The sequence below is a fragment of the Anguilla anguilla genome, chromosome 13, assembly GCF_013347855.1.
Source record: "Anguilla anguilla isolate fAngAng1 chromosome 13, fAngAng1.pri, whole genome shotgun sequence".
Taxonomy (NCBI): domain Eukaryota; kingdom Metazoa; phylum Chordata; class Actinopteri; order Anguilliformes; family Anguillidae; genus Anguilla; species Anguilla anguilla.
In genome coordinates, this window is record NC_049213.1 from 19,154,769 (window position 1) to 19,180,388 (window position 25,620).

Consider the following 25,620-nt stretch of genomic DNA (forward strand, 5'->3'; position numbering starts at 1 on the left):
AACTAAGGGGACAATTACTTTTTTCACATGGGTGATATGTTTTATAACTTTTTTCATGAAATAAATGAAATAATTTTAAAAACGTGTTTTGTGTTTACTCAGTTTCCCTTGTCTTATATTACATTTGTCCGAAGATTTGAAACGATTCAGTGTGACAAATATGCAATAACAGAGGAAATCAGGAAGGGGGTAAATATTTTGCACAGCACTGTAATTTGACAAATGTACACAATTTTAAATGAAGTTGGCATATTTAGTACTTAAATATTATAGGACATTGCCAGATGCTGGCTATCTTCCCTGGAGATGCTATACCAGGCCTGTACTGCAGCCATTTTCAGTTCCTGTTTGTTTTGGGGGACTGGGTGATCAAGACTGATTTTTCCCTTCAGCCTTGTCTTCAGCAAGTGAAATGCATGTTCAGTTTGTTTCAGGTCGGGTGATTAATTTGGCCAATCAAGAACACTCCAGTTTTTGGCCCTGAAAAACTCCTTGGTTGCTTTTGCAGTGTTTTTGAAGTCAAGATTTATTTCAGCAAAAGTCAACTGTGAATTATTTATTTTATTTTAAGATGTGAGGGGTGACAGTAAAAGACTGACACACGTTATAATATTTGAGTTTTTTATTAGGTTTTAGGTCAGCACAGATCACTCAGAGCTGTTGCAGCCCTGGTGCTGTGTGGTCTCCAGTACTGTATGGGGCACTCATGGGGTTTACTGGTCATTCTGCCAGCTGAGATAGAAAAGGAATATAAATCAGTTTACTTAAAATTGAAACATTTCCCTGAATCTAGTGACTGTACACAGATGTGAGTAAGGCTTTATGTACTACACAGTGGGTGGAGCTATAATGCCTTCAGGGACTAATTTAATAATGACCAATAACTGTGATCCTTTGTGGAAAGTAAAGCACTGACTGGTGTATTCATCACAAGTTAGAAGTCATATTGCAATTAGTATGAATTTTAGCAAAATTCCAATGTTTGTTCACTGAAGTTTGCTGGTCTAAATGTGGGTTAATGCACATTTAAAACATCTGAAGGATCCAGAAATCTTATCCTACAGGGTCTACACTGAAGCCCCCCTGGTCTCCTGGCTCACCTTTCCCCCTTGGTCCCGGGTGCGAATGCGGAGCTTGTTGACCTGCGTCTCGGCCATGTCGGCCCGCTCCTCTGCATCGTCCAGCTCATGCTGCAGCTTCCTGTACTTGCCCAGGTTGGAGTTGGCCTGCTCCTCCTACAGAGGGGGTGACAAGGCAGGGGTTCAGTCACCCAGCACACCATGTACCCTTTCTGGAGCTCCGCAGTCAGGTGGGGAGCGCGTTCATTCACAAGCTCTGGCTTTCCACTCCACTTTACTTTCTGCCACGGGGAGGTTCTCTTGACCACCTCTTTGTCACTTGTTCACTTCTGTGACTTCTTTCCCTCTGTAAAATGTGAATGCGACTGTAAAAATGAATGCACTTAAAGAAATACACTACAAGTGACTAATTAACTGAATGATTGGTTGATTGGCTGGACTGTGTGATTTGTCAGCGTGATGTTTGAGCTCTCCCTCCTCACTGACCAGGCCTCTCTAGGTCTCCTGATGTGGTGTGTGGCTGCTGGACAAGATAGGTGGACGTGAGGGGGAAGAGAGTTCATATCTGTGCAGTCTCTGTGGCAAGAGGGGCGGGTGAACTTACTGCTTCCTCGGCCTGCCTCTTGTAGCTCTTGACTTTGGACTGCAGCTTGTCTATGAGCTCCTGCAGACGGGCCAGGTTCTTCCTGTCCTCCTCAGTCTGTAACCACAACAAGACATCTTACCATAGATACAGAGTTACGTAGATCTGAGAGACCTCTTATCATAGATAGTTGCCTAGATTGTTCATTGGTCATGTATACCTTCCTGAACTAAGAAAGTGTTTTTGTCATTCTTCCTTGATGGCAGAGTGTGTACAGGTCAGTAGGTAAAGCTTGGTAAAAGTTTCAGGTACAGGTCTGGAGCCTTCAGGTGTAGGGAAAAACGGTACCTGGTAGGTCAGCTCTTTGATCCTCCTCTCGTACTTGCGCACTCCTTTCTGGAACTCATTACTCTTCTTCTGCTCACACTCCAGTTCGCCCTCCAGCTCTCTCACCTGAGGGTCAGAAGTCAGAGGTCAAGGGTCAAACATCAATGCGCCACTGGAAAAGCTGGCCTGATGTATATGGCCTCATGATAAATGTATGAGTTCTACAGAATATAAGGAACATTTGAAATAACCACAGGAGTAGCAGGTAGTGGAACAGGTTCATAAGTCAAAGTCTGGTACCAAACCTGGGTCAGATGCTTTATTTGAAACTCTTTGACCCTTTAGATACCAAGTAAAACTCCAGAAGATTACTGACCATTTTAAAAGAAACATTATTTTTGCCCAGTATTCAGACCGAACTTCTTCCATATGGACTGTACGTTTTGCTTAGTTTACAGAGGATCGGAGAAGCGCAATAATTATTATTTTTTTTACATTTTACAAGCCTCTAAAGAGGTGAACTCTGTACATAACCTAACTGAACCAGCTTAGCTCAGCTCAGCTTTGGCTGGGTCCGGTTGGATTGGTCCTCACCCTGGTTTCCAGCTTCTGGATCTGCTTCTTGCCACCCTTGAGGGCGATCTGCTCGGCCTCGTCCAGACGCATCTGCAGGTCTTTGATAGTCTGCTCCATATTCTTCTTCATCCTCTCCAGGTGAGCACTGGTGTCCTGCTCCTTCTTCAGCTCCTCTGCCATCATGGCAGCCTGGCACAGGGTTTAGGTGTCAGGGGTCAGAGGTCAGGGAGATTCATTCAGGTTATCGGGCCAGCAGAACTGACACACTCCTTTAGTCATAGGACATTGAGGCCCACAAGCCCACCATGGACTGAATGTGGAAATAGATTTGATATCTACAGTGCAATAATCAAATTAATTTTCAAGTCAAAAACATTGTGTACGGCTATTGGCATATAATAAGGTCAGTACACTGAACTCTTCCTCTATCTTGTTACTTTTTCTTTTGTAAATCCAAGTGCATTGTAAAAGTGCTGTATAAATAAAGCCATTATTAATAATTATTCTTTGGATCACCCAGGGCAGTTATCTCTGAGGAAGGAAACCGTAATGCCGTACAACAACGTGCCACTTGAGGCAGCAGTGAGGCTCACGTCAGTGATGGCCTTCTTGGCCTTCTCCTCGGCGTTGCGGCATTCCTGCACGGCCTCATCCACCTCTCCTGACAAGGCAGAGAGGTCGGCCTCCAGCTTCTTCTTCTGGTTTATGAGACCTGTATTCTGGAAGAAGCACACACCAGATGCAGCATTAGATGCACCAAATGCACAATTTTTCTGGGGTCACTATTTTTCTTTCTCACCCACTGAGTTTGACAGGTGCAACTCATCTGTGAGTGTAACAGGTGTAACTCATCTGTGAGTGTGACAGGTGTAATCACTCGTCAGTGTGACAGGTGTAACTCACCTGTGAGTGCAGCAGGTTGACACGCTCGGTGGCCTCCAGCAGCTCGTGCTCGGCCAGTTTCCGGGCGCGGTCATTCTGCTCCAGGAGGCCCCGCTGCTCCTCGACCTCGGCCGCCAGCAGCACATTCCGCCGCTCTATTACCGCCACCTGCTCCTTCAGCTCATCGTTTCTGTGCAGCGTGTCGTCCAGCTCCAGCTGCAGGTCCTGCAGAGCAGCACCACAGAGAAACGGCGGTAAGCTGACCAGAGCAGCTCACAGAAACGGGGCGGTCAGCTGACAAGAGCAGCACCACAGAGACACTGTGGTCAGCTGACCAGAGCAGCACCACAGAGGCACTGTGGTCAGCTGACCAGATCAGCGCTACAGAGGCATGGTGGTCAGCTGACCAGGTCACCTGCCAGAGAAACAAATTCCTGCTGGACTGGGATAAGACAGCTTTGATCAGTACTGACATGCCTCCACAATCTCAAGTATTTTTGGTGCACTACACCCCGGGCACAAGACATTAGCATACCAGCTGCGGAAGGAGGGGTGTGTTGTGACTGTGTTGTGTTGTGTTTGTAAACTGGCAGCACCATGTTTGGCCAAAACGGGGGTGCCCTCGGGTGGCTGACCTTGATGTGGGCCTGGAGGGAGCGTAGAAGCTTCTGGGACTCAGCAGCTTGGCGGTTGGCATGGTTGAGCTGGACCTCCATCTCATTCAGATCACCCTCCATCTTCTTCCTCAGCCGCACAGCCTCACTGCGAGCCCTCACCTCAGCATCCAAACTGGCCTGCATGCTCTCCAGCGCCCTCTGGTGGTTACGGCTGGAGGAGGCAGGGAGCGAGCAAGTGAAGGTCGGTTGTGTCAGGTGCTATGCTGTACCAAGTGTAATGCTGTGTCTAAAGGCTGTACCAGGTGTAATGTTGTGGTAAATGGTTCACTGCTCTTTTCAATGAAGCTAACAGAATAGGCCAGTGGTTTCCCCTGATTAAGGTGAACTATCATTATCCCATGTTTGTGTGAGTGTAACACCACCCGATGAAGGAAGAAAGCTGGATCAGATGTGCGGGCACCGACAGTGACATGCAGGGCGCTGGAGGGCATTTTTACCGCAGGTTATCGATCTCCTCGTCCTTCTCGGCCAGCTTCCTGTCGATCTCGCCCTTCAGCTGGTTGAGCTCCAGCTGGATGCGCATGGTCTTGCTCTCTTCGTGCTCCAGGGTGCCCTGAGAGAGACCAGACAACACACTGCCGGCTGAAAGTGCAAAATTACGAAACCGCTCTATCTGTAAGCGTACAGTGATAGTGCAGCTTAGTTATAGTGCAAGTAAATACAAAGTGATAACATAGCGCCATTTGTACCTCAGCCTCCTCTAGCGCAGCCTGGATCTCACTCTTCTCCGTGTCCAGGCCCTTCTTGATCTTCTCCAGCTCCTGGATCATCTTCCCACCCTGGCTGATCTGGTCTGTCAGGTCCGCAATCTCCTCTGCAGGAGAAGGGGAGGGTCAGAGAAGGTTGTCGTCCCCAACTCTATCTGTCCATATGTTTAGCTGGGACATGTTCTGCCTGGATGTATTTTAAAGGCGCAATGCTGAAGACAGGAGGTTATTGGCATTTAGCAGATATTCTTACCCAGCTTACAATGTTCTAATATACAATCAATTCATACAGCTGGATATGCCTCCTAGTTTGAGTTAGCATAGGTTAGGTCAGAGTAATGTTCACTGTGTGAACTGGACTTAATGCGTTCATGGCTACGAACGAACTGTACAAAATGAGTATTGTACCTTATTGGACTTGTGTTTTGTACTTGTTCCAAATACCTTTGGTATGCACATACTGTACGTCGCTTTGGATAAAAGCGTCTGCCAAATAAATGTAATGTAATGTAATAATATTTACTGAAGCACATCAGGTTGCTCAGGGTACAGTAGCAATGTATTACCTACGAGTTTCACCTAAAACCTCTGACTTAGAAGCCCCATTCCCCTAACCATTATACTACACTGGCACCCTGCTTGTTATTTTGAACAAACAGATCCATGACAAAGCTTTTCAGGAAGGTACCCTGGAGGTTTTTGTTCTCGCGCTTGACGGTCTCCAGGTGATCGATGGTCTCCTCATAGGCGTTCTTCAGCTTGAAGAGCTCAGTGCTCAGGCCTCGGGACTCCTTCTGGGAGGACTCCAGCTCGGACTGGGTCTCCTCGTACTTCTGCTTCCAGTCGGCCAGCAGCTTGTCGAAGTTGCGCTGCTTCTTGTCAAGCGCGGCGGCTGCAGCGTTGGACCGCTCCAGGTCCACCACCAGGTCCTCGATCTCCGTCTGCAGCCGGTGCTTGGTCTTCTCCAGAGAAGAGCACTTGGCGTTGGACGCCTCCACAATCTCCTCCGCCTCCTGCAGGCGCACCACCAGCTTCTTCCTGTTTGATGCACGGCATTTCATTTTTTAAAAACGCATTCTTTATACATATCTTTCATCTTCTCATCTTCTCTCGGGCTGGGATGCCTGAGTATGTTTGTGTGACATATTGGTAGGTGCAACCTCCTGTTCAGGACAGTGCAAACAAGCTTAATAATCAGATTTATTTATTTTTTTATTGTGTGACTCCAAGTCTGATCTAACAAATGCCTTTTCCAGGCGTTTATGCCAATATTGGGGTAACATGAACCTACAAAGGTGAGACGGCATATTGTCCCCGCAAAGACTCTAAGCAGCCCCAGTAGTGCTCCACTCAATCGCTCACTCACCCACTCACTCAATCGCTCATTCACTGTCAGTGAGTGAGCACTTCCTGCCAGAGTAATGACAGTATGCTTTTGTAACCACTAGATGGTGCTAATGAGATGATTATGGGAGGACGGGGCATTGATTGGCTTACTTGGCCTCCTCCAGCTCCTCGGTGCGCTGGATGGCATCAGTCTCATACTTGGTTCTCCACTGAGCCACCTCAGTGTTGGCCTTGGACAGGGCACGCTGAAGCTCCGATTTGGCCTCCTGCTCCTCCTCATACTGCTCCCTCAGCAGGTCGCAGTCATGCCTGGAGGACTGCAGGGCGTGGGCCAGGGCATTCTTCGCCTGCATACCCACCCCCCCAGAAAAGTATGTCCATCAGGGGTCACTTTAGAGGTGGGCCTGCTGAAATGGGTCCAGTCATTTTCAGATGTTAAACAGCAAGGGAACATGGCTTTGGATAGTACATGGCTGTTTTTCTACATATGAGTGTAGAGTGGAAGTTGTATGAAACAACTTTTTTCCATTTTATGAACTTATTTTTAGGAGCCACTTGTACTTTTACTTTATTTAGAAAGTTCTTTGAATGAAAAACCCTTTTTCAATAAAGCTGATGTTGACAATGACAAATATTATTGTAAAGCAGTCTTTGTATTTGTTAATTACAGAAGACATCACATAAATATAAGAATATGAAAACAGATCCGAGTGAGTTCCTCTCTTTGTCATTCAAAATCAGTTCTGCCGTTGCGAGCACTTTTTCATCACTTCCTGTTGAAGACTGCGGAGAGGCGCTCACCTTGCCCTCCTCCTCCAGCTGTTTCTTTAGCTCTTCAGCGCTCTGGGAGAAGGAGCTCTTGCTGCGCTGCAGCTGGGTGACCAGAGCCTCCCTCTCCTCCAGCTTCCTGCCCAGCTCAGCTGTGTGTGTGTGTGTGTGTGTGTGTGGGGGGGGGGGGGGGGGTATGCAAGGGAGGGGGGGCAGGTAAGCATGTGCAAGAGGGGGGTCAGGATTAATAGTGTAAATTCCCCTCTATTCACCCCATCCCTACCTCTCTCTATTGCACATCAATCCATCACTTTCTCCCTCATTTCTCCATCTGGGCAACACCCCCTCCTGCCATCTCTCTGTTAATCCGCATATTGCTCCCGCCCACTCTCCCAGTTCCTCTCTCCCTCTCCCGAATATCCCCAAGCTCACCGCTCTCTGCCTGAGCTTTAGCTCTCTGGGAGGTGGCATCGTTCAGCTGTCTCTGCAGCTCCTCCACTTTGGCCTTGGACTCGCTCAGCTGGTCCTCGTACATCCTGCACATCTTCTCTGAGCTGGCCTGGTGAGAGAGCACTGTGCTAGGGACTATACACACATAGACACACATATGTATGCACACACACACACACATGCACATAGATATGCACACACACACACCCGTAGACACATATTCACATACACTCACACACACACGCATACACACACAGACACATAAACATACACACGCACACACACACACCTTGTTCTTGGCGAGCTGCTCCAGGCTGGAGGCCAGGTCGTCGGCCTCCATCCTGGCCTCGCTCCGCTCCTTCTCCAGCTTCTGCTTGACGCGCTGCAGGCTGTCGATCTGCTCGCCCAGCTCGGCCATGCTGTCGGCGTGCTTCTTCCGCAAGGCGGCGGCCGTGGCCTCGTGGTGCAGCATGGCCTCCTCCAGGTCCCGCCGCAGCTTCAGAAACTCCGCCTCCCGCTTCTTATTCATCTCGATCTGGGCAGAGGTGGCCCCGCCCGCCTCCTCCAGGCGCTCACTCAGCTCCTCCAGCTCCCGCGCCACATCACCCCGCTGCTTCTCCACCTTCGCCCGCCACGCCCGCTCAGCCTCCAGCTCTTCCTCCAGCTCCTCAATGCGAGCCTGGGGGAGGGCCAAGACACATTGGGTCCACCTCTCACCAACATACACCTACACCCTCAAATGCCTACACCTGTCACTGTTATAATACCCTCAGACACATACACACATCCTCAAATTCCTACACCTGCCACTGTTATAATACCCTCAAACACATACACACATCCTCAAATTCCTACACCTGCCACTGTTATAATACCCTCAAACATACACCTACACCCTCACTGTGAGGTCACTGTTCTCACCTGTAACTCTTTGATCTTCTTCTGTAGCTGATTCACCAGGGCTTGCTCATCCTCAATCTTTGAACTGATCTGATTCATTTCAAAGTCTTTCCTGGTCAAATGGACGGGAGAGAAGAGAAATTAATGAACTGCACGCAGCCAGACACACAAAGCTCTAATCTGAGCAAATTTTATTTTAAAAAGTAAAATCTTTCAAGCCTATATGACTGAATAATGTGATCACAAAATCCTAAATTCTTTAATAATCTCCACATAAGCCGTAACACCAGCAATGAGAATTTATCTGCTCGTTCACCCATCCTTGATCTCCCTTATTGTGACGTCACATCATGATTACACACAATTCCACAATTGGACAGAGCAATCACATGATGCTCCCTAAGCTACAGACAGCATGGACAAGTGAACTTACTTCTTGAGCTTCTCTTCCAGCTGCTGCTTGTCGTTCTCCAGGTCCATGACAGACTCCATGGACAGCTTCAGATCCCCTTCTAGTTTGCGCTTGGCCCGTTCCAGGTCCATACGCACCTTCTTCTCCTGCTCCAGGGAACTTTCCAACTGGGGTAACAGTGGGAGGAGAGAGTTATATACCTCAGGCTGGTGAGCCATACTGCTAAAGCAATTACAGCTGCATTGTATCACTATATGCTCGATGTTATTGAACCTTATGATTCCATGACAGCACTTTCTCAAGAGTTGAATGGAAATATGCTAGTCAAAATCAACAGTAACTCACAGATATTTGAAAATGATTTAATTATGAGGGCTGTTACTAGTCAGAACCTGAAACCAAGCTCATAGTTCACGAACATTATTACAACTTGGTTCCATGTAATGCATTTACTTTCATTTATTTTTTTAAGCTTCAAATGTATTTTGAGGAGCAACCTGTTTGAGAAGCTACCTGTTGGCTGGCATATTTAGGACACTTCTGAAAGCTACTTCCTTGATCATGTTAAAATGGAGCAGAGTTACAAAACAAGAGCTTGAAGTTGTAGTTACTAGCAGCTGGCTATTCCTCACAACTGTGGTTTTACGGGTTGACAAACTTCTGTTTCCGCACTAATAGGATATGCAAATGGCAGCCAAATAAAATGATATAGCACCACATGACTTGACTAGTTAGTAGTGGTTGTAAACTCACATCATCCACTTGCTGCTCCAGCTTGGCCTTGGCTTTGGTCAGGACGTTGACCTTGTCCTCCTCGGCCTGAAGGTCTTCCAGGGTCTGCTGGTGTGCCTCCTGTAGGGCCTTCTTCTCCTTCGTCAGCTTCAGGATGGTATCATCCAGAGCTGCCATCTCCTCTACCAGGTTTTTCACCTAGAGAGAGTGGGAGAGAGAGGGAGACGAAAAGTGAGAGGGGGAGGCGAGCGAGAAGGAGCAGGTAGGGGGAAGAGAAGGACGAAAAGGAGAAGAGGAGAAAGAGGAGAAAGAGGAGAGGGGCATGACGTTTGCTCTGGTCCTGCTGTAAAGCACCTTTAAATGTGATTAAATTGGTTGTTCATTTAAAAAAAAGAAAGAAAAAATTCAATCTTTATGGAGATTTATGAAGGAGTGCCAATTGACCTTGCATAAAATGCAGGTGATTCAGTGATATTATGAATATTCATGCTTAGGAATGAGTGAATGTGAATATTGCTGGAGTGAAATCATTGTACAGCACAGAACTAGAGTCCCTGGTTTCAGGTCCAACACCAGGCTGACTGTGAATTACTGATACAACTTGTTTGTAAATGGTGCAACTATTAATTAGAATACAGACATGACTGATTTATACAAAGGAGACAAAAAGTGGTGCTGGAATTTTCTGAATATTCACATCTTTGAGGGCCCAATACTCCACGAAGGCAGAAACAGGAAGGTCCTCCCTCACCTTGTTCTCGGTGGCATGTTTCTCCTTCTCCACCTTGGCCAGAGTGATCTCCAGGTCGTCGATGTCCTTCTTCAGCTCGGAGCACTCGTCCTCCAGCTTGCGCTTCTTGCCCTGGAGGCTGGTGTTCATTTCCTCCTCATCCTCCAGGCGCTCCGTCATCTCCTTCACCTTGGCCTCCAGCTGGATCTTGGCCTTGATCAGCTGGTCACAACGGTCCTCCGCGTCTGCTAGGTTATCCTGTTCCTGGAGACACCAGGAGAGACTGAATGTTAGTTATATTTCTTCAGAAAAGAACGCATTTCCCATTGTCATATTGCTTTAGATCAATCATTACAATCTGTGAGTTAAGCAGTAGTTAAGCAGTAGTTTAGCAAAACTGCCCCCTCTCCAAGCCATCATTTTCTGTACTATATGTAAGTTGAATAAACAGAAGACCCAGAAACAGAACAACATTGTGTTACATGTTTTTTTTGTTGCCATTTTTTTCTCATTTTCTCCCCAATTTAGTCGTTACACCAATTCCGCGTGTGGACCAGCCACAGTCCTGGTCAATGCGCTATCCTCTGTCAGTCTGGGGAGGCCGTAGATTGCCACATGCCTCCTCCGATACATGTGGAGTTTCCGAGCCAGGCGCTTCTTTTCACCTGACAGCGAGGAGTTTCACTGGCAGAGCGTAACATGCGCGGAGGTTCTCGCTATCTCCCCCGGATCCCCTCCCCGCTGAACAGACGCCCTGACCAACCAGTAGGGGTCACTAATGCAGCGATCAGGACTCATACCCTCACCTTTCACCAATTGTGTTCGTAGGAACGTCTGACCAAGTCAGTACCAGGGATTGAACCCGGGTCTCTGCGGTGGTAGGTGAGTGCTTATACCTCTACACTACCCAGATGGCCGTGTTACATGTTTACTGGGTTTTGTCAGCTGATTTTAGAATGAATTACTGGTCATTTTTAATGGTTTAATTGAGCAGTTCATTCCATACTGATCTGCATTTCCCCGGGCAGCTCTTTGTTCTCTGCCGCAGATGTGTAGGTAAAGGAGCACTTCCCCAGAGGATACTCACAGCCTGGAGCTGCAGGGAGAGGTCGTTCTTCTCTTGGGTCAGGCTGACCTGCCTCTCCTCCATCTCCTTGCGCTTTATCTCTGTCTTCTCCAGCGTTTCCTTCAGCTTCAGCATCTCCTCCTTCAGGCTAGCCAACTCCTTCTCTGTGGCTGCACTCTTCAGGAGGGGTTTGATCTTGAAGAACAGCTTCATCCAGGGCCAGTTCTTCACTGCGTTGAAGGCCCGGATGTTCCACTGGATGACCATCAGGGCCTCCCTGCAGGGCAAGGGGGAAGGGTTATAGCGGTGCACAGCTGCGCCCCAATACTTTTCACTCCTCACCACTTTTCCTCACTACCATTTTCTCCAACCCAGGTGTATGTGGAGAAAAGGAGAGGAGGAGCAGAGCAGAGGAAAGGAAAGAATGAGGAGGTATGAAGACAATTGAGACAGCTTCCCTGCTCCTCCATCATCAATTTCCTGGTTTTCTGTCTCCTGTTGCTTGGTCTTTGTGTTTGCCTCATGTTTCTGTGGTTCTCTAGCCCAGTGTTTCTAGTCGTAGTTCTTGTGTATTTGCCCATCGTTATTTCGGATTTTTGAGTACTCGCCAAGTAACAGCCTTGTGAATGTTTGCTCAAAAACCCTGCTCTCAAGTGTTTTCTTTGTGCCTGGGTCCTACTGCTCTCCTTGTGACAGTGCATTAGTGTTCAAACTCCAATGTATCATTGGGGAGGCTAAAATCAGTAGGACAGTACCTTACAGCATAAATATTAGAACAGAAACCGAAGATTTTATTTCACCACATGTGCATTAAAGACGAGATTTTATATAGAAAACTCATATTTCACCCCCGCAGGTTAAAAACAGAGCTGCATAATAATATATTATTATGATTCATATAATTCAGGTACTACACTATCACTACTATCTCCACCATAATCCCCTCCATTTTCATCACCAAGTGATAATTGTGCTCACTTCCTCTCCATCCCCATCACCGTGGTGATGGCTATACTCACTTCCTCTCCATCATCTTCTGCAGCTCAATCCTCATGATCTTCCCCCGGCTCACGGCCTGCAGCATGGTGAGCACCTTGGCCAGCCGCTCGTCTCTCATCTCCTCCAGGTGCCCCAACAGACCGGCCTTAAAGAACACCTGGGAACCAGAAGCACAGGCTACACAGAGCTCGGAAACCTGGGACAGAACCCTCACACTCCTGGACCTTGGTCGCCATGGCTGACAGGAACGTGCTATCAGGGTAGGCAAAATAGGCATCGTGCAAGGCCCCAAAGGCCCCTGAGCTTACCTTGGTGTGGCCGAATTTGTACTGGTTGTGGTCGATGTCTAGAGAGCCCAGCAGCTTCTCGGCTGCCTTCCTGCTGTCTACAAACTTATCATCTGGAATAGCCTGGGGGTTCAGGATGCGGTACCTGCAGGAACAATGAGTTTAGTCTTCATCTTAAAAACCCCTGCCTGTGTGTATGAGTGTGCATCTGTATGCATGTGTGTTTGTTTGCACAAGTGTGTTTTTGCATATGTGTTTGAGAATGTGAGTTCATGTTGCACTCACCGCTGTTTGAAGTCAGCGTACAGGATGCGGTTGGGGAAGCCCTTCCTGCAGATGCGGATCCCCTCCAGCACGCCATTACAGCGCAGCTGGTGCAGCACAAGGAACGGGTCCATAATCCCTAAGGCGCCCAAGAGACACTGCATGATACCCGACTAATCACCAACTACACACGGTATATACTTTACTACACACTGCATCTCAACGTACAGCATACTGCCTCGTAACTCACAACACACTACTCACTGCATCACAGCCGACTACACACTTACTGGACACTACTCACCACTATCTGGATTTAGCATTGCACACTTGGTATTATAGTGGTAGTGGTATTAGTCCTACAAATCAGGTACTGGTGAGGAAGTAGTATAACTGCTGTTTATGTAAAATTTAGGAAGCTTTATAAATGTAGCTCAGGTAAAATTGACGGAGTATTATTCCTGTAGCTTAGGTAAAATTGGAGTATTACACCTGCAGCTCACATAAAATTGAGTGAGTGTTACACTTGTAGCTCAGGTGACATAGTGTTAAACCTGCAGCTCAGGTAAAGGTGCGAAGTTGCTGTACCTGGAGTCTTGGTCTCATTGGGGATGATACAGCGGACAAAATGAGGCTGGGTGCAGCGCAGGTTGGTCATCAGCTTGTTCAGGTTTTCCTGCAGACAGACAGGTAGACAGACGGAGGGACAGACAAATGTACACACAGTTGTGTTAATCCTAAGAAATCCAAAGGAGTTTTGTCATTGGTTCTTCAACCCACTAATTTACATAAAGAGGTTAGCCAATGTACAAACTAATGAAGCCCTTTTAGTTTTGTCAATAAAAGACAATGACACTGATGGTGTCTGACACAGTGTCATAGATTATCTGTATAGGGTGGTATATAATTTACAGTTCATCATTTGTTCACAAGGTTTACTGAATTCAAAGGTATTCCTCCAAATTTTGATGCCCCTGCCCTTCAGGTGGAGATGTTCCGGAAAGGTCCATGTCAGGTGGGGTGGGGTGGGGGTGGAGCAGACGAGGGTGGAGCCAGCACAGACTTAAAGTGATGTTCATGTGTCATTGTCCCTAAACATCACTGCAAGTCTTAACTGCCTCTCTCTCAGGAGACCCCACCCACATCCTGCTGCTTCAGGAAGGGGGGCATAAGGCTGAGATGAAAGCCCGGATGCCTCACCTTGTGCAGCTGTGACACTGTCTGGAAGGATGCTGCTTTCTTCCTCTTCTCTTTGGCTCCTGGTTTAGGATCCGCTACTGCTGACAGAGACAAACTTTTCAGAATTTAAATAAAAGGAACAGAAAAGCTCACATTTCAGCAGACATGAAAGGAACAAATACTCCATATATTTACAAAGCAGCTACAGATTCACCTATTGCTTCAGGCAGGAAAATGAATTGGTGAATGAATTAGATGTTATTTCACACAGAGGTTGTATGCTTTCTTTCACAAACAATGGAGAGAGAACAGCTCAGGAGTGTTCTCCCATCTGACCTCAGTAGACCCTCAGACTGTGAAATCTTAATATCTGACGGTATCCCAGGTACATGCCTGATTCCGCACCCACGTAATTCTCATACAGGCTGGCCAGGAGTTTGCTTGAAGATTTCTGGAAACAGGTCACCACTGTCTCATTCAGGGGGTCTTTGTTTTTGTCCAGCCAGCCGCAGATATTATATGGTACCTGTACATGATACAAAAATAAATAAATATGGCAGTTAATATATCAGCTGCCTGAATAAGGCATACAGCTGCAACGTTACAATACACTGACTGCTATATCAATCTACTTCAATAGACCTTTTAATATTTAACAAATTTGAGACAATTTCCCAGATATGTACCAAAAGATATTTACATCAAAGTATTGCAATTTTGCTGCTTGTCTATCAATTAATATTAACAAATCACTGCCTTCCACAAAGCAAGAACAGAAATGCAAAAGTGACAAAACAGGGTGGATACAATGGCTGTAAAAAATGGCCTTCTGTAAAACAGCAACAGGTAAACAAGTACTTACAAGAACAAAATAATGACAGCACAAGCCATATAACAGTGTATGTTTTATCAATCATTACTTTTGTGTTATAATACATGAACAATGCTTTACATGGTTGTCATATATTGTTATGTATACATATATGCTATGCATAGAATAGAATAGAAAACGTTATTGTCCATTAAATATAAAATAAAATGTAAATTTTAGCTGATGCAGTTCATGTAATTTGTTGCCAAAAATGTTTTAGCAAAACACTGTATTATGCTGCTGTATGACAGAGATAAGCTTATAAGTGAATCACCAGTCCACGGCTAGCACTTTTATTATTTCAGTACAGTCTCGCTATCCCATGATGCCCCTCTCCAGCGAACCACACTCACCACTCCGGCATAGTGCACCAGCTCAAAGTGCGCCTCGTACTTGCGCTTCTTGTCTGGTCTGGGTTTCTGAAAGTTGGCAGACTTCCCGATGTGGTTGTCGTACATCTTGGCCTTAAAGCTCATGTCTGAGGCTTTGGGGAACATGCACTCCTCTTCAAGGATGGACAAGATCCCCATGGGCTGATAAAGCACATTGCATGCCAGTAACACTACAGTTGCATTACAATTGCCAGTTACATTACATGCACATTACAAGTACCTTATATGCACATTACACATCCTTCCATAAAATCGAGCATATTTAAATGAATTCTCCAAATTCAAATTTATTTCCTGAATTGAACAGAATTGACCTCAATCCTGCTATGCACCCTGCACAGGAACAGGATATTATACACATTATCTTCCTTTTATACATAAATCAGCAAATTGAATGGGATTTTATTTCCGAATCTGGTTGAGCACCTTCTCGATGAGATCGATGCAGGCCTGCAGGTCCAGGCCAAAGTCAATGAAGGTCCACTCGATGCCCTCCCTCTTGTACTCCTCCTGCTCCAGGATGAACATGTGATGGTTGAAGAACTGCTGCAGTTTCTCATTTGTGAAGTTAATGCACAGCTGCTCAAAGCTGTTCAGCTGGAGAGAGAGAGATAATTACATTTAATAGATTTCTGCTATACTATTATTTAACTCCACATCTCAATTTAAAACTATCATGCATATACAATGTGAAGTAAATTTGGTAGTCGAAAATCAAAAAGGGAAACGTACATCAAAGATCTCGAAGCCAGCGATGTCCAACACCCCGATGAAGTACTGGCGCGGAAGGGAGGTGTACAGGGTCTTGTTGATCCGGCCCACCATCCACTTGAACATGCGGTCGTAGGTGGCTTTGGCCAGAGCTCCGACCGCATAGTAAACCTGTTACACACGCACACACCGACACAGGAAGGCTGAATCTTAATGAGGTTTTCGGACACAGAGCTGAAGTGATACTCGCAGCTTTCAGCAAGGCGGCCATCACCTGTTCCACGTTCTGTCCCTTGACGACATACTCGTTGCCCACTTTGACACGAGGGTGCAGAAGCCCCTTAATGAGGTCAGCTGAGCTCAGACCCATCAGGTACGAGGCCTTGTCCGCACCTGAAGAGAGCACATGCCCACATCACACACCTGTCAATCAAGGCAAGCAGCAATAGGCTCAGGAAGATCCACATCCCATATCCTGCCAATCAGTCCGGGAGCAATGACTTCTGGACATGCCCACATCACACACCCGGCCAATGAGGGCCAGCAGCAGTGACCTCTGTAGAGTAATGAATCTGGCTGTTCTGTTCTTCTTATTTGATAGATTTTGTGCACATAGTGTATGGGAAGGCCTTGTTAATGGTTCTGTTTCTGGTTGTGCGTTTGTGGTTCTTGTTGCAGTGGTGATTTGTGTTTTGGGGTTGCAGTTGTGGTGCGAGTTGTGGACGTAGTCACAGTTGCAGGTGCGGTTTATATTTTGTGGATGTAGCTCATGGTTGCGCTCGTGTTTTCACTCTGCTCTTACTTTCAGTGCCATCAGCCTCAGCCTGCTCCTCGCGCTGCTTCTGTTTGAACTTCATGTTCCCAAAGTGCATGATGGCGCCCACCATTTTATAGCAGCCGTACTTCTCATCTGCACTGAAACCCAGGATGTCCATGGCATGCTGGGAATGTAGGCAAGAGAAGAGCAAAGAAAGACAAAGAAAGAAAGACAGAGAGAAAGGTAAACATGCGCTGAAGTTATGGCTCCAACAGTAGTGTTACACCTGCTATAAGTTACTGTACAGTGTACATTGTATAATGTATTATATTAATGATACAATACTCTCTCTCCTGGACCAAAACGAAATTGGCCCTAAACAGATTCTATTGATAGAACTGTACTGTATTGTATTGTGTTATATTGTATAATATTGTGCCGAAATGTATAACCCTGGGTTTTAGAACGACGTTCTTTCTGTTACAGAGGGTCTTTGTGAGCTGTCCTTACATCTGTGGCTAGGAGCTCCTCGCCATCGTCCAAGTTCTCCACAGTGGTGACTCCCTGGGAACAGAAGTGGTAGTCGTAGGGGTTCGTTGAGACCAACAGCATGTCTGAAAGAAGGGAGAGAGGGGGGGCATGTGGAGACCAGCACCATGTCTATAGGACAGACGGGAGGGGCTTACCGGCCAGCAGCACATTTGATTACAGTGAAGGTGGACTCACTTAACTACACAGGTGTGTGCCAGCACCATGCTGCCTGATGACACAGAAATACTCCTGGAGGGCACTGTAGAACTCTCAAGGGTGGCAATGCAGCATAATGGGCTACCCTTGCAACTCAAGACATTTGATTCCCAGGTGGGGTACTATGGACCCTTAAGTAAGGTGTTTAATTTCAGTGTTTGCTTCAGTAAATATAAGTTGCTCTGGAATCGGCTGTTGTGGACTACACCATGCAAGATGTTTGGGGTGATCCTGTCTGTTTGAATACAGATCAGCCTGTTTGAATACAGCCCCTTCTCAGTACAGATTGGCTCACTTGAGCACAGATGGCTCCATTTGAGCATGAATTGGCCACAAATCCCTCTTACCCTGAAGCTCTGGTTTCTTCTGGGACAAGATCTGGTAGTAAATATGGTAGCTCCTCTCTCCGGGCTGCTGAAAAATCACTCTGGATTTTTCCAGAAGATCTATAAGAGAATTGAATGTTTAAGCATTGAATCTCTGTGCTCTTTTTAAAAGTTCAATTTGTGTAATATGTGACAAACCATATGCATCATTAAAATCATGAATAGTCTGGTCACATGACTTTGTGCTTTGATTGAATCACCCCCGCACTGTACTTACAGATGTCAATATCAGAAGAGGCCAGTTTCCCTGTGGGACCAAAGTGGATTCGGATGAACTTGCCCTGTGAGACAGGTGAGACAATATATATATACATATACATCCCTTTTTTTAAAGGAGAGCAGACAGTCCACCTTCCATTTGCATTTATTTTACTTTATTCAAACATGGGCAAAGAAGAGAGGATTATAGATCGAATACTTACATAGAGGTAATGGACTCATCGGCTTTGTACATAGGAAAGATTCATCAAGTAGTTAATTACAGACACCACCAGCAGTTTATCCAAAACTCGCTGTACTCACAAAGCGGGACGAGTTGTCGTTCCTCAGCGTTTTGGCATTGCCGAAAGCCTCCATGGCTGGGTTAGCCTCAATGATCTGGTCCTCTAGAGTGCCCTGGGATAAATAGCAAGAGTGACAGACAGGGGGAAAGAGTCTTTTTTATTTAAGTAAGGGATCATCCACAAGGTGGTGTGCTATCAAAAAAAAAAAAAGATGACAATCCCCTCGACGGCTGCCTCCACGTTATGCCTAACAACACCCTTTAACCGCAACTATATTCACATTATAGCATGGCCTCTCGTCCCTTATTGCTTAAATATCAGACTGTAGAACACTTAGTGACCAATCAGAATCGAGCATTCAACAAAGCCATATTTAAATGTATATGTTTTTACTGTACTGTGATTTGTGCGTATTTTTGTTTTTTTTTGTAACTGTTCAGTTATTCTCTTGTAGAGTTATACAATCAGTGCTTATATGACAGGGACAGGAAGAGCTATTGAACTATATTAGTAATTATTGTCCCCATTTTGTATGCTCTTGCAATGTATTCATGCCTGCCAAAAAACCACCTGTCATAAGGTAAAACGTGTCTCATGGTCAAGGGAGGTTGTAGGAAGACTCAGGAGGGAAGATTTCAGCAGAACTGATTTTTTTAAAAAGCAGCTGGTGTTACAGTGATGAAATATTTACAGTGAAATAAAGACTTTGGCAAAAATCAATAAAAAACAAGTGTTTCAATATTTACAAGTGTTCAGACTTTACTTAGTCTATTCCGAAGTTGAACTCACTGCAAAACATGTGTTTCACAGCAATAACTCGGCAGTTATGCCGTTATACAGATCTATTCCTCACCCCCCCTCAGTCCTGATTAGTAAGATTCATCATTAAAAATAAAATTCAAACTCACCCCTGTTTTAGTGGCAGGACCCTGCAAACACAAAAACCATTATTACACAACCACATTTTAGACAAGTCACTCTTTATGATAACAATGATTCTGTATATTTATAAACTTCAGATTCATAGACTTCAAGCCACAGATAAAAAGCTTTCTACTGTTGTTAACGAGAAAACCACAAGGAAACAACACATATTTATTAAGAAATACTTTGCATGTTTCATTAATCAATGGAAACAATAAAAGTCATATTGGTATTATTATTTTTTATAATTAACGGACACATTGTTCTAGCAACATACCATATGAAATAAAGCTTGTGTACCCTACTTTACCTGTCTGTCTCTACAAAATGGGAGGTAAGGGGAATGAGGCAAGATTCAGCATGAAAAATGGACTGGAATGAAAATCAAAAAATGACAGGATTCAAGATGTTAATAATAAGAAAATATTTTTCTTTAAAAATAACAGGATAGAAAGAAAGGGGGAGGAATGGCGGGAATAAAGCGGAGCAGGGAATAAGATGCTGACCACAGGGATTCAAATGGCGGATGGACAGGGTCAGAAATGTCCCAGAGGTTTTTTAAAAAGTTTATAGGAAAGGTACACACAGTGTTCAAGAGAACAATGAACTCCCCCCCCCCCCCCCCAAAAAAAATTAGTTAAAAAAATAGATTAAAAAAGGAATGGGAAAGGAATGGGGATTGCAAAACTGGGAAGTGTTGGGCCTTACTCCTTTTTTGGCAGCTGCTTCCCCCAGGGCAGCCACAATGGCAAAGTACTGAATCACACGTTTGGTGTTGACAGTTTTGCCAGCACCGGATTCTCCGCTATGAGTGGCAAACAAAAAAAAAAAAAAAAAAAAAAAAAAAAAAATGTACAAAAAAAAAATTAAGAAAATCAGCAAAGCCATAAAAAATACAAAAAGTATAACTATAATGAGCCAAATCCTGCCGCTGAGTCAAAATTGCAATTGCAAAAAAAATTAAAAAAAAAAAAAATGTACCTTCAAAAAATGAGTACAAACCATATAACAAGCAAGAACTGTAAAAGCAATTTTTTTGAAAAGGACACCCATCGTATTGTTACCCATTGTATAAAGTGACATATTTTAGCATGTTCGACCAAAAAAGTCAAATGCTCAAATTAAGCACAGCATTATGAGGGCAAAGGAATCTTACAGACACACAACAGCTCCCACACACATTAATACTCTCTCACAAAAGAACATGCTAACCAGCAACCTCACAGCTTCTCTAAGCAGGCATGACAGTGAAATGGCTTCATGAACAGGTAGACTTTAAAATTCGGAGAACCGCCACAACTGCTGTTCAATCAGCTGACTTCCATCACTGAATCAAATGAATGTTCTCTTCACGGCCAAACACTGGTGACCGATTCCGATCAGTAAGTTATTAAAGACCCAGAACAGCTCAGTTTCATGACTTCATGAAGCTTCTCCCGTCACAAAGGGATGGAGGTCAGTTTTTTAGCAATGTCTATGCTAGGCAGTGTACTCACGTGATCAGCATTGACTGGTTCTCACGATCTGTTGAGAGACATTCATAGCAAAGCATTATGACATGACTGCTTCAACAACACCTTCAATAACACCTTAGCATTAGCAAAGAATTATCAGATTGGTGCATTATCACACATTATACAATGGCTTGGCTGAATATTCAATCCTGATGGGAGGAGTGCATTATGTTTCCATAAATGCCCAGCTATGAAGTAGCTAGTTTGTTTTATCAGTTGAAAACTCTGAACTGATAAAACAAACATGGACAATAACCTTTTTATTGTAAATTGCTAGCATTAATTGCAAATTGCAATTGCAAATGCGTTACAATACAGGTCCAGCTTGTGGTCCCGACTGGACAATGCAATGCTCAGTTTGATAAATAATAAATTTATTTTATATAGTGCTTTTCATGGTCTCAATACATGATACATACATACATACAATGAATCATACAATGCAGAAAAAAAAACAATGCAGAAAATGCTGTGGGACTAGTGGTACAGTGGTGGTAGGAGGGGGTGTGAGAGGGGGAAGACAAACATCAAGGGAAGGTTAGGGAAAAGAGGTGGGTTTTAAGACGAGATTTGAAGGAGGTTAGTGAGTCTGAGGTACGGATGTCAGGGGGGAGGGCATTCCAGAGTTTGGGGGCGGCAACTGAGAAGGCGCGGTCGCCAAAAGAATGGCGCTGAGAGAGGATGGTGGTGAGGAGGCTGGCAGTGGATGAACGTAACTGTCTGGGTGGCTGGTAGGGGAGCAGGAGGTCAGAGAGGTAAGTGGGTGCAAGGCCACTTAGGGATTTATGAACTAGGAGGAGGAGTTTGAATGTGATGCGTGGTGTGATTGGGAGCCTCTCCAGGACCAGGGCTGGGAATCCTTTTCTTGGGGCCCCAGGATATTGGGGTTCCTTGATGGCGAACCACTGATCTGGGGAGCTGTAATGTTGGGGATCCCTAATATGGGGGATCCCAGCTGTAGAAGACGGCGGTGGGAGACTCACTCCGCAGCATGTCATTGTAGGCATTGTCAGCGATAGAGTAGATGTGGGGTGGGGCCTCAGAACGGCGTTTGCCCTTGTAGGCGGCAACCACAGCAGCAGTGTAGACTGGCAACCACTTATAGGGGTTCACCGTCACACAGAACAGCCCGGAGTACGTCTGCAATTGGGGGGGAGGGGTTGCAGGATTGGGGGCAGGGTATTACCAAGAATTTTAATCTGAAGACCCCCTAAAATATGGCTGACATCCACAAAAACCACATATGGCTGACATCTTTCACCTCAGTGAAATGCTTCATTGCTAAAACCATTCTCATACACTCACTAGTGCAAGCAGCAATGCAGTATGAATTATCTAAAATGGTGTTATTGCAGTATGTAACTGCAGGGACTATACTGAAAGGAGGCATGCAAATCCAAGACAGATAACACAAATCTGAAATAAAATATGTTCTAAACTATGTCAATTATCAAATGAACAACTGAACCAGTGTCTTTATATAGGCAAAGTTTGCTAATCTGAGCCCCTTTTATGAAATAACTCGTCTGCTCGAATCGGCTCACGTGGAATTCAACTATTTTTAATGAATTAATCATATATCATAAATTGTACACTGTATGTATATGCACAAGATCCAGTGTTTAATTTGCGCAAATGTCAGAACTGTGTCTATGGTACAACTGGGGTTAGGTAGGAGAGGCGGGATCTGGGCTTACATATATCATCCAGTTGCTATAGCGACGACGCAGGTTGAAAAGCACAGACGCCTCATTGAGATGTGTGAGCATCGCCATATCCTCGTTCATGTCGAACTTTGGTGGATTCATCTGCTGGATGTCATCCTCCTTTACAGTCAGAGTCTTGGGGTTTGGGTGATAACATTTAAATACACATATCAATCAATAAAATGAGTCCTGTTCTGTACAATTTATTGGGTAGCGTGAATTGACATGTACAATGAAATAATGGCACATGGGAAATATGCTCAAGTTGCTGCTCCATCATAGTTATAGTTACAGAACTGCGATCTGCAGGGGAAATTCATGCTGGACTGTGACCAATGTACTTTGTAATTAAATAAAGTACAGGAATGAGTCGCTGACATGCTACAGTACATATTAAGTAAACACTAGCCATAACTCATTAATTCTGGAACACGTCCAGGGTTATGGCTATGCTGTGTTATTTTTACTTTCTAATAATTTCTAGACTAGTCAGCCAGGACGTCTGACCTTGCCCTCATAACCATATTTTATGTATAAATATATTCTTGCATTTTAAAGCCAATATAACTGCTTTCCACGCAATGCGTAAAACGTGCAAGTTCAACTGGTACCGTTCCCTCACCTTTCCATCCTTGGTTTCTACGATAACTTTGTCACCGCACAGTTCCTTTATCTCAGCCTCGACGTAAGCCTGCTTCTCATCCGGGATCCAGGCTCTCTTCTTACCTGTCCCAAAGAGGAAAAGATTTCGTCGTCGCACACGCGCAAAACACTAGGCTTGCAGAGTGCTGTCCTCCCGTTTGCGTGCCATTGTCAAATGAGAATCAAAACCAACCCAGTGTTCAGTTATAGCACATGAGAAAAACGAAAGCTAGACCATTTATTTACATTGTGAAACTTTAAAAAGGCAAATGGTGGTAACGAGTAGACTATATTTAAATGTTATGTAAAATATAAGACATTATAATTTAAGTTTCCTTTCTCTATCTCTTCTGATCCTACCGTCGAATGCAACAGTCTGCACAGCCAGTAGCTCCATGTCCGTCTTGCGGAGGAAACTTGTGGCCTCTCCGAACTCCATCATATCCAGTAAGCCTGACATAGTGGTATCGCGTGGCACAAGCACTTGTCCACCGACACGAGACTTCTCAAGCTACCTGGAAAAATATATATTTTAAAACCTGCAAAATGAACAAAGCTGATTGTTTCTTCGTTTTGGCGTCCTGATACTACAGCAGCACAGCGCTGATATGTCTGCCAGGATTTATCAATACACGTTTCCAGCTCGGCAATCAAGGCGGTGAATGGACTGTAGCTCTTAAAAAATTCTAAATGGGTAGTTATTGTTCATACTGAGTATGCAAAAGTTGTGTTACCTTACCAGATCGCTGTAGGCCTACAGCATGTGAATTTAAGCAACGAAAATAAAATAATGAAGTTCAGTTAATGTTTTTCCTTCCCAGGCGCGTGTAGAAAACGCCAAGGTGTGTAAAGAACTCAAAATAGCGCGTTTAACCATACAATTACAACCCTTTTAAAGCTTGTTTTCAAACGAGGTAATGGATCTTGGAATCGATGCAACTACAAGCCTGCGTAAGAAAAACCCACACGCACAGCCCGTGCAGAGTATGCAGGGTGAAATGAACTAGCAAAAGTCTCACGAATAGCCTACTAACCTTACAGTGCAAGCAACAGATTTTAACTGTCGGAACGGAGAACCCCACTTTTTATTGTCTCTGTCAAGGTCAGGGTTAAGGGGAGAATGTCACTAATTTCCACGTGCCGCCGCGCAAGCAGCCTATTGGTGCTGACTGTGTGCCTCCACAGGCACAAAAGGCAAGCTGCGTTTTTATCTGGATGCAAACCTAAGCCGGCTATTTTTATAACGGTATTATATTATAGTGGGATTACAAAATCAAAAGGGCAGTGCCTTTATATATTAGGCTATTGTCATCGCTGGGACCTGGGTTGTAGTTATAATAGTGAAATAAATGCATGCAGGGGGTTGCACACAATTATATAACTCACAATATCTCCAGTGTTACTAATAGCACAGTATACAATATTTTAAACTAACAGCAATGACAGGGACCAGAGGGCAGAGTCAAAAATCAAAAATGATCTGATAAGACTATTATTGCTGTTGCCATTATTGCAAGCATACTATTTCTAACTATCACTCTAACTCATACACTCTAATTATAATGACATTACTAATACCAATAATAATTATGATCTCAAGCGGTAATACTCTTTGGAGTCATTCATATTTTCCACATTATTCAGCATATTTGAAAATAAGTGGGATGGCTCACCTGTGCATTCTGGATATGTATGGGGTGGGTATTCTATAAAATTAAAAAGCCATTTTACTGAATTAGGAGTTTATGCCTCAAGTTGACTGCATGTGAACCCAGGGAAGGCAGAATGACTGTAAAAAGAGGGGCTTTATGTTTCTGTAGCACCTGGGTCACTGGTTGATGTCTGATATCTGTCTGCCCAAGGGCTGCAGGGAGCTTGATGCTGTGGGTACTCTGGGCTCTTGCATGTGGACACACCTCCAGGCATGGGGTCAAACCCTGACTGTGGTAGCTGCCAGATGTAGTCAGTTTAAGACATTCCACCATGGGAGAAAAAGGAAAAAGGTGATTTAAAATGAACAAAAATACTCTACCTAACGCTCTGTTTATGTTCATTTTACCTTCATATTAATGGGCCTGCTTGATTCCCCAGGTTGCCAGTTCCAGTGATGACCTGGGGAATGAAAGTAGGGGAGGAAGTACAAGGTGTAGCCAAGGAGATGTAAAGGGATGTCAGAACCTCAATTTAACGTCTCATCTGAAGGACTGCGCCTTCAACAGCATAGTGCCACATCTGGATTTTATTTGGTCCAGGACAAAGGATGCACCCTTCACCCTGAACCTTCAACACCTCTTTGAGCAGCAACATAGTTTGCCCGGGATAAACATTCTTAGCTTTAGGAGTTTGACATGAGAAGGGTACAAAGTGAAATGGCTGCTTAAATTCAGCGGTTTGACATGAGATGGGACTGACTGGAAGTCAGGGACTAGTGGTTGTGTGCTTACACAGGCAGTGTGCACAAAGGTATAGAAATGTTACATAATAAGTATGGGTAAATAGATT

The 25,620-nt window shown here is 44.8% G+C and overlaps 1 protein-coding gene across 2 annotated transcripts; it reads right to left on the reverse strand.

The window, feature by feature from the left end:
* Positions 1–607: 607 nt before the first annotated feature.
* LOC118211645 (myosin-7-like) lies at positions 608–24,226 on the reverse strand. Of its 2 annotated transcripts, XM_035389005.1 has the most exons (43): positions 24,153–24,226; positions 23,479–23,633; positions 23,099–23,202; positions 22,468–22,611; positions 21,754–21,910; positions 20,753–20,780; positions 19,965–20,061; positions 19,241–19,261; positions 18,352–18,444; positions 18,047–18,110; positions 17,791–17,889; positions 17,207–17,310; positions 16,742–16,880; positions 16,214–16,332; positions 15,961–16,110; positions 15,655–15,825; positions 15,190–15,369; positions 14,359–14,491; positions 13,987–14,063; positions 13,375–13,462; positions 12,808–12,925; positions 12,544–12,667; positions 12,256–12,392; positions 11,258–11,513; positions 10,192–10,434; positions 9,462–9,638; positions 8,730–8,875; positions 8,318–8,408; positions 7,686–8,075; positions 7,379–7,505; positions 6,980–7,098; positions 6,329–6,525; positions 5,520–5,869; positions 4,814–4,938; positions 4,562–4,677; positions 4,083–4,275; positions 3,469–3,672; positions 3,159–3,284; positions 2,584–2,754; positions 2,011–2,115; positions 1,684–1,779; positions 1,101–1,235; positions 608–732 (listed from the first exon to the last, which is right to left on the reverse strand). In XM_035389005.1, the coding sequence occupies exons 2-43, from the start codon at positions 23,576–23,578 to the stop codon at positions 721–723; spliced, it is 5,826 nt and encodes a 1,941-aa protein (XP_035244896.1). In that variant the 5' UTR covers positions 23,579–23,633; positions 24,153–24,226; the 3' UTR covers positions 608–720. The 2 variants fall into 2 exon arrangements, with proteins under 2 accessions (XP_035244896.1, XP_035244897.1); XM_035389006.1 differs by lacking the exons at positions 19,965–20,061; positions 21,754–21,910; positions 22,468–22,611; ... (1 more) ...; positions 23,479–23,633; positions 24,153–24,226 and having other exon boundaries at positions 20,753–20,771.
* Positions 24,227–25,620: the final 1,394 nt, after the last annotated feature.

Excerpts from the sequence above, each read along its gene's own strand:
- LOC118211645 (XM_035389005.1), bottom strand. The coding sequence starts at position 23,578 with ATGTCAGGCTTACTGGATATGATGGAGTTCGGAGAGGCCACAAGTTTC. Across the intron at positions 20,781-21,753 it reads CTACAATGACATGCTGCGGA|ATCGTGAGAACCAGTCAATG; the intron begins GTGAGTCTCCCA and ends GTCTCTCAACAG. Across the intron at positions 11,514-12,255 it reads CAGAAGATGATGGAGAGGAA|GGAGGCCCTGATGGTCATCC; the intron begins GTGAGTATAGCC and ends CTTGCCCTGCAG.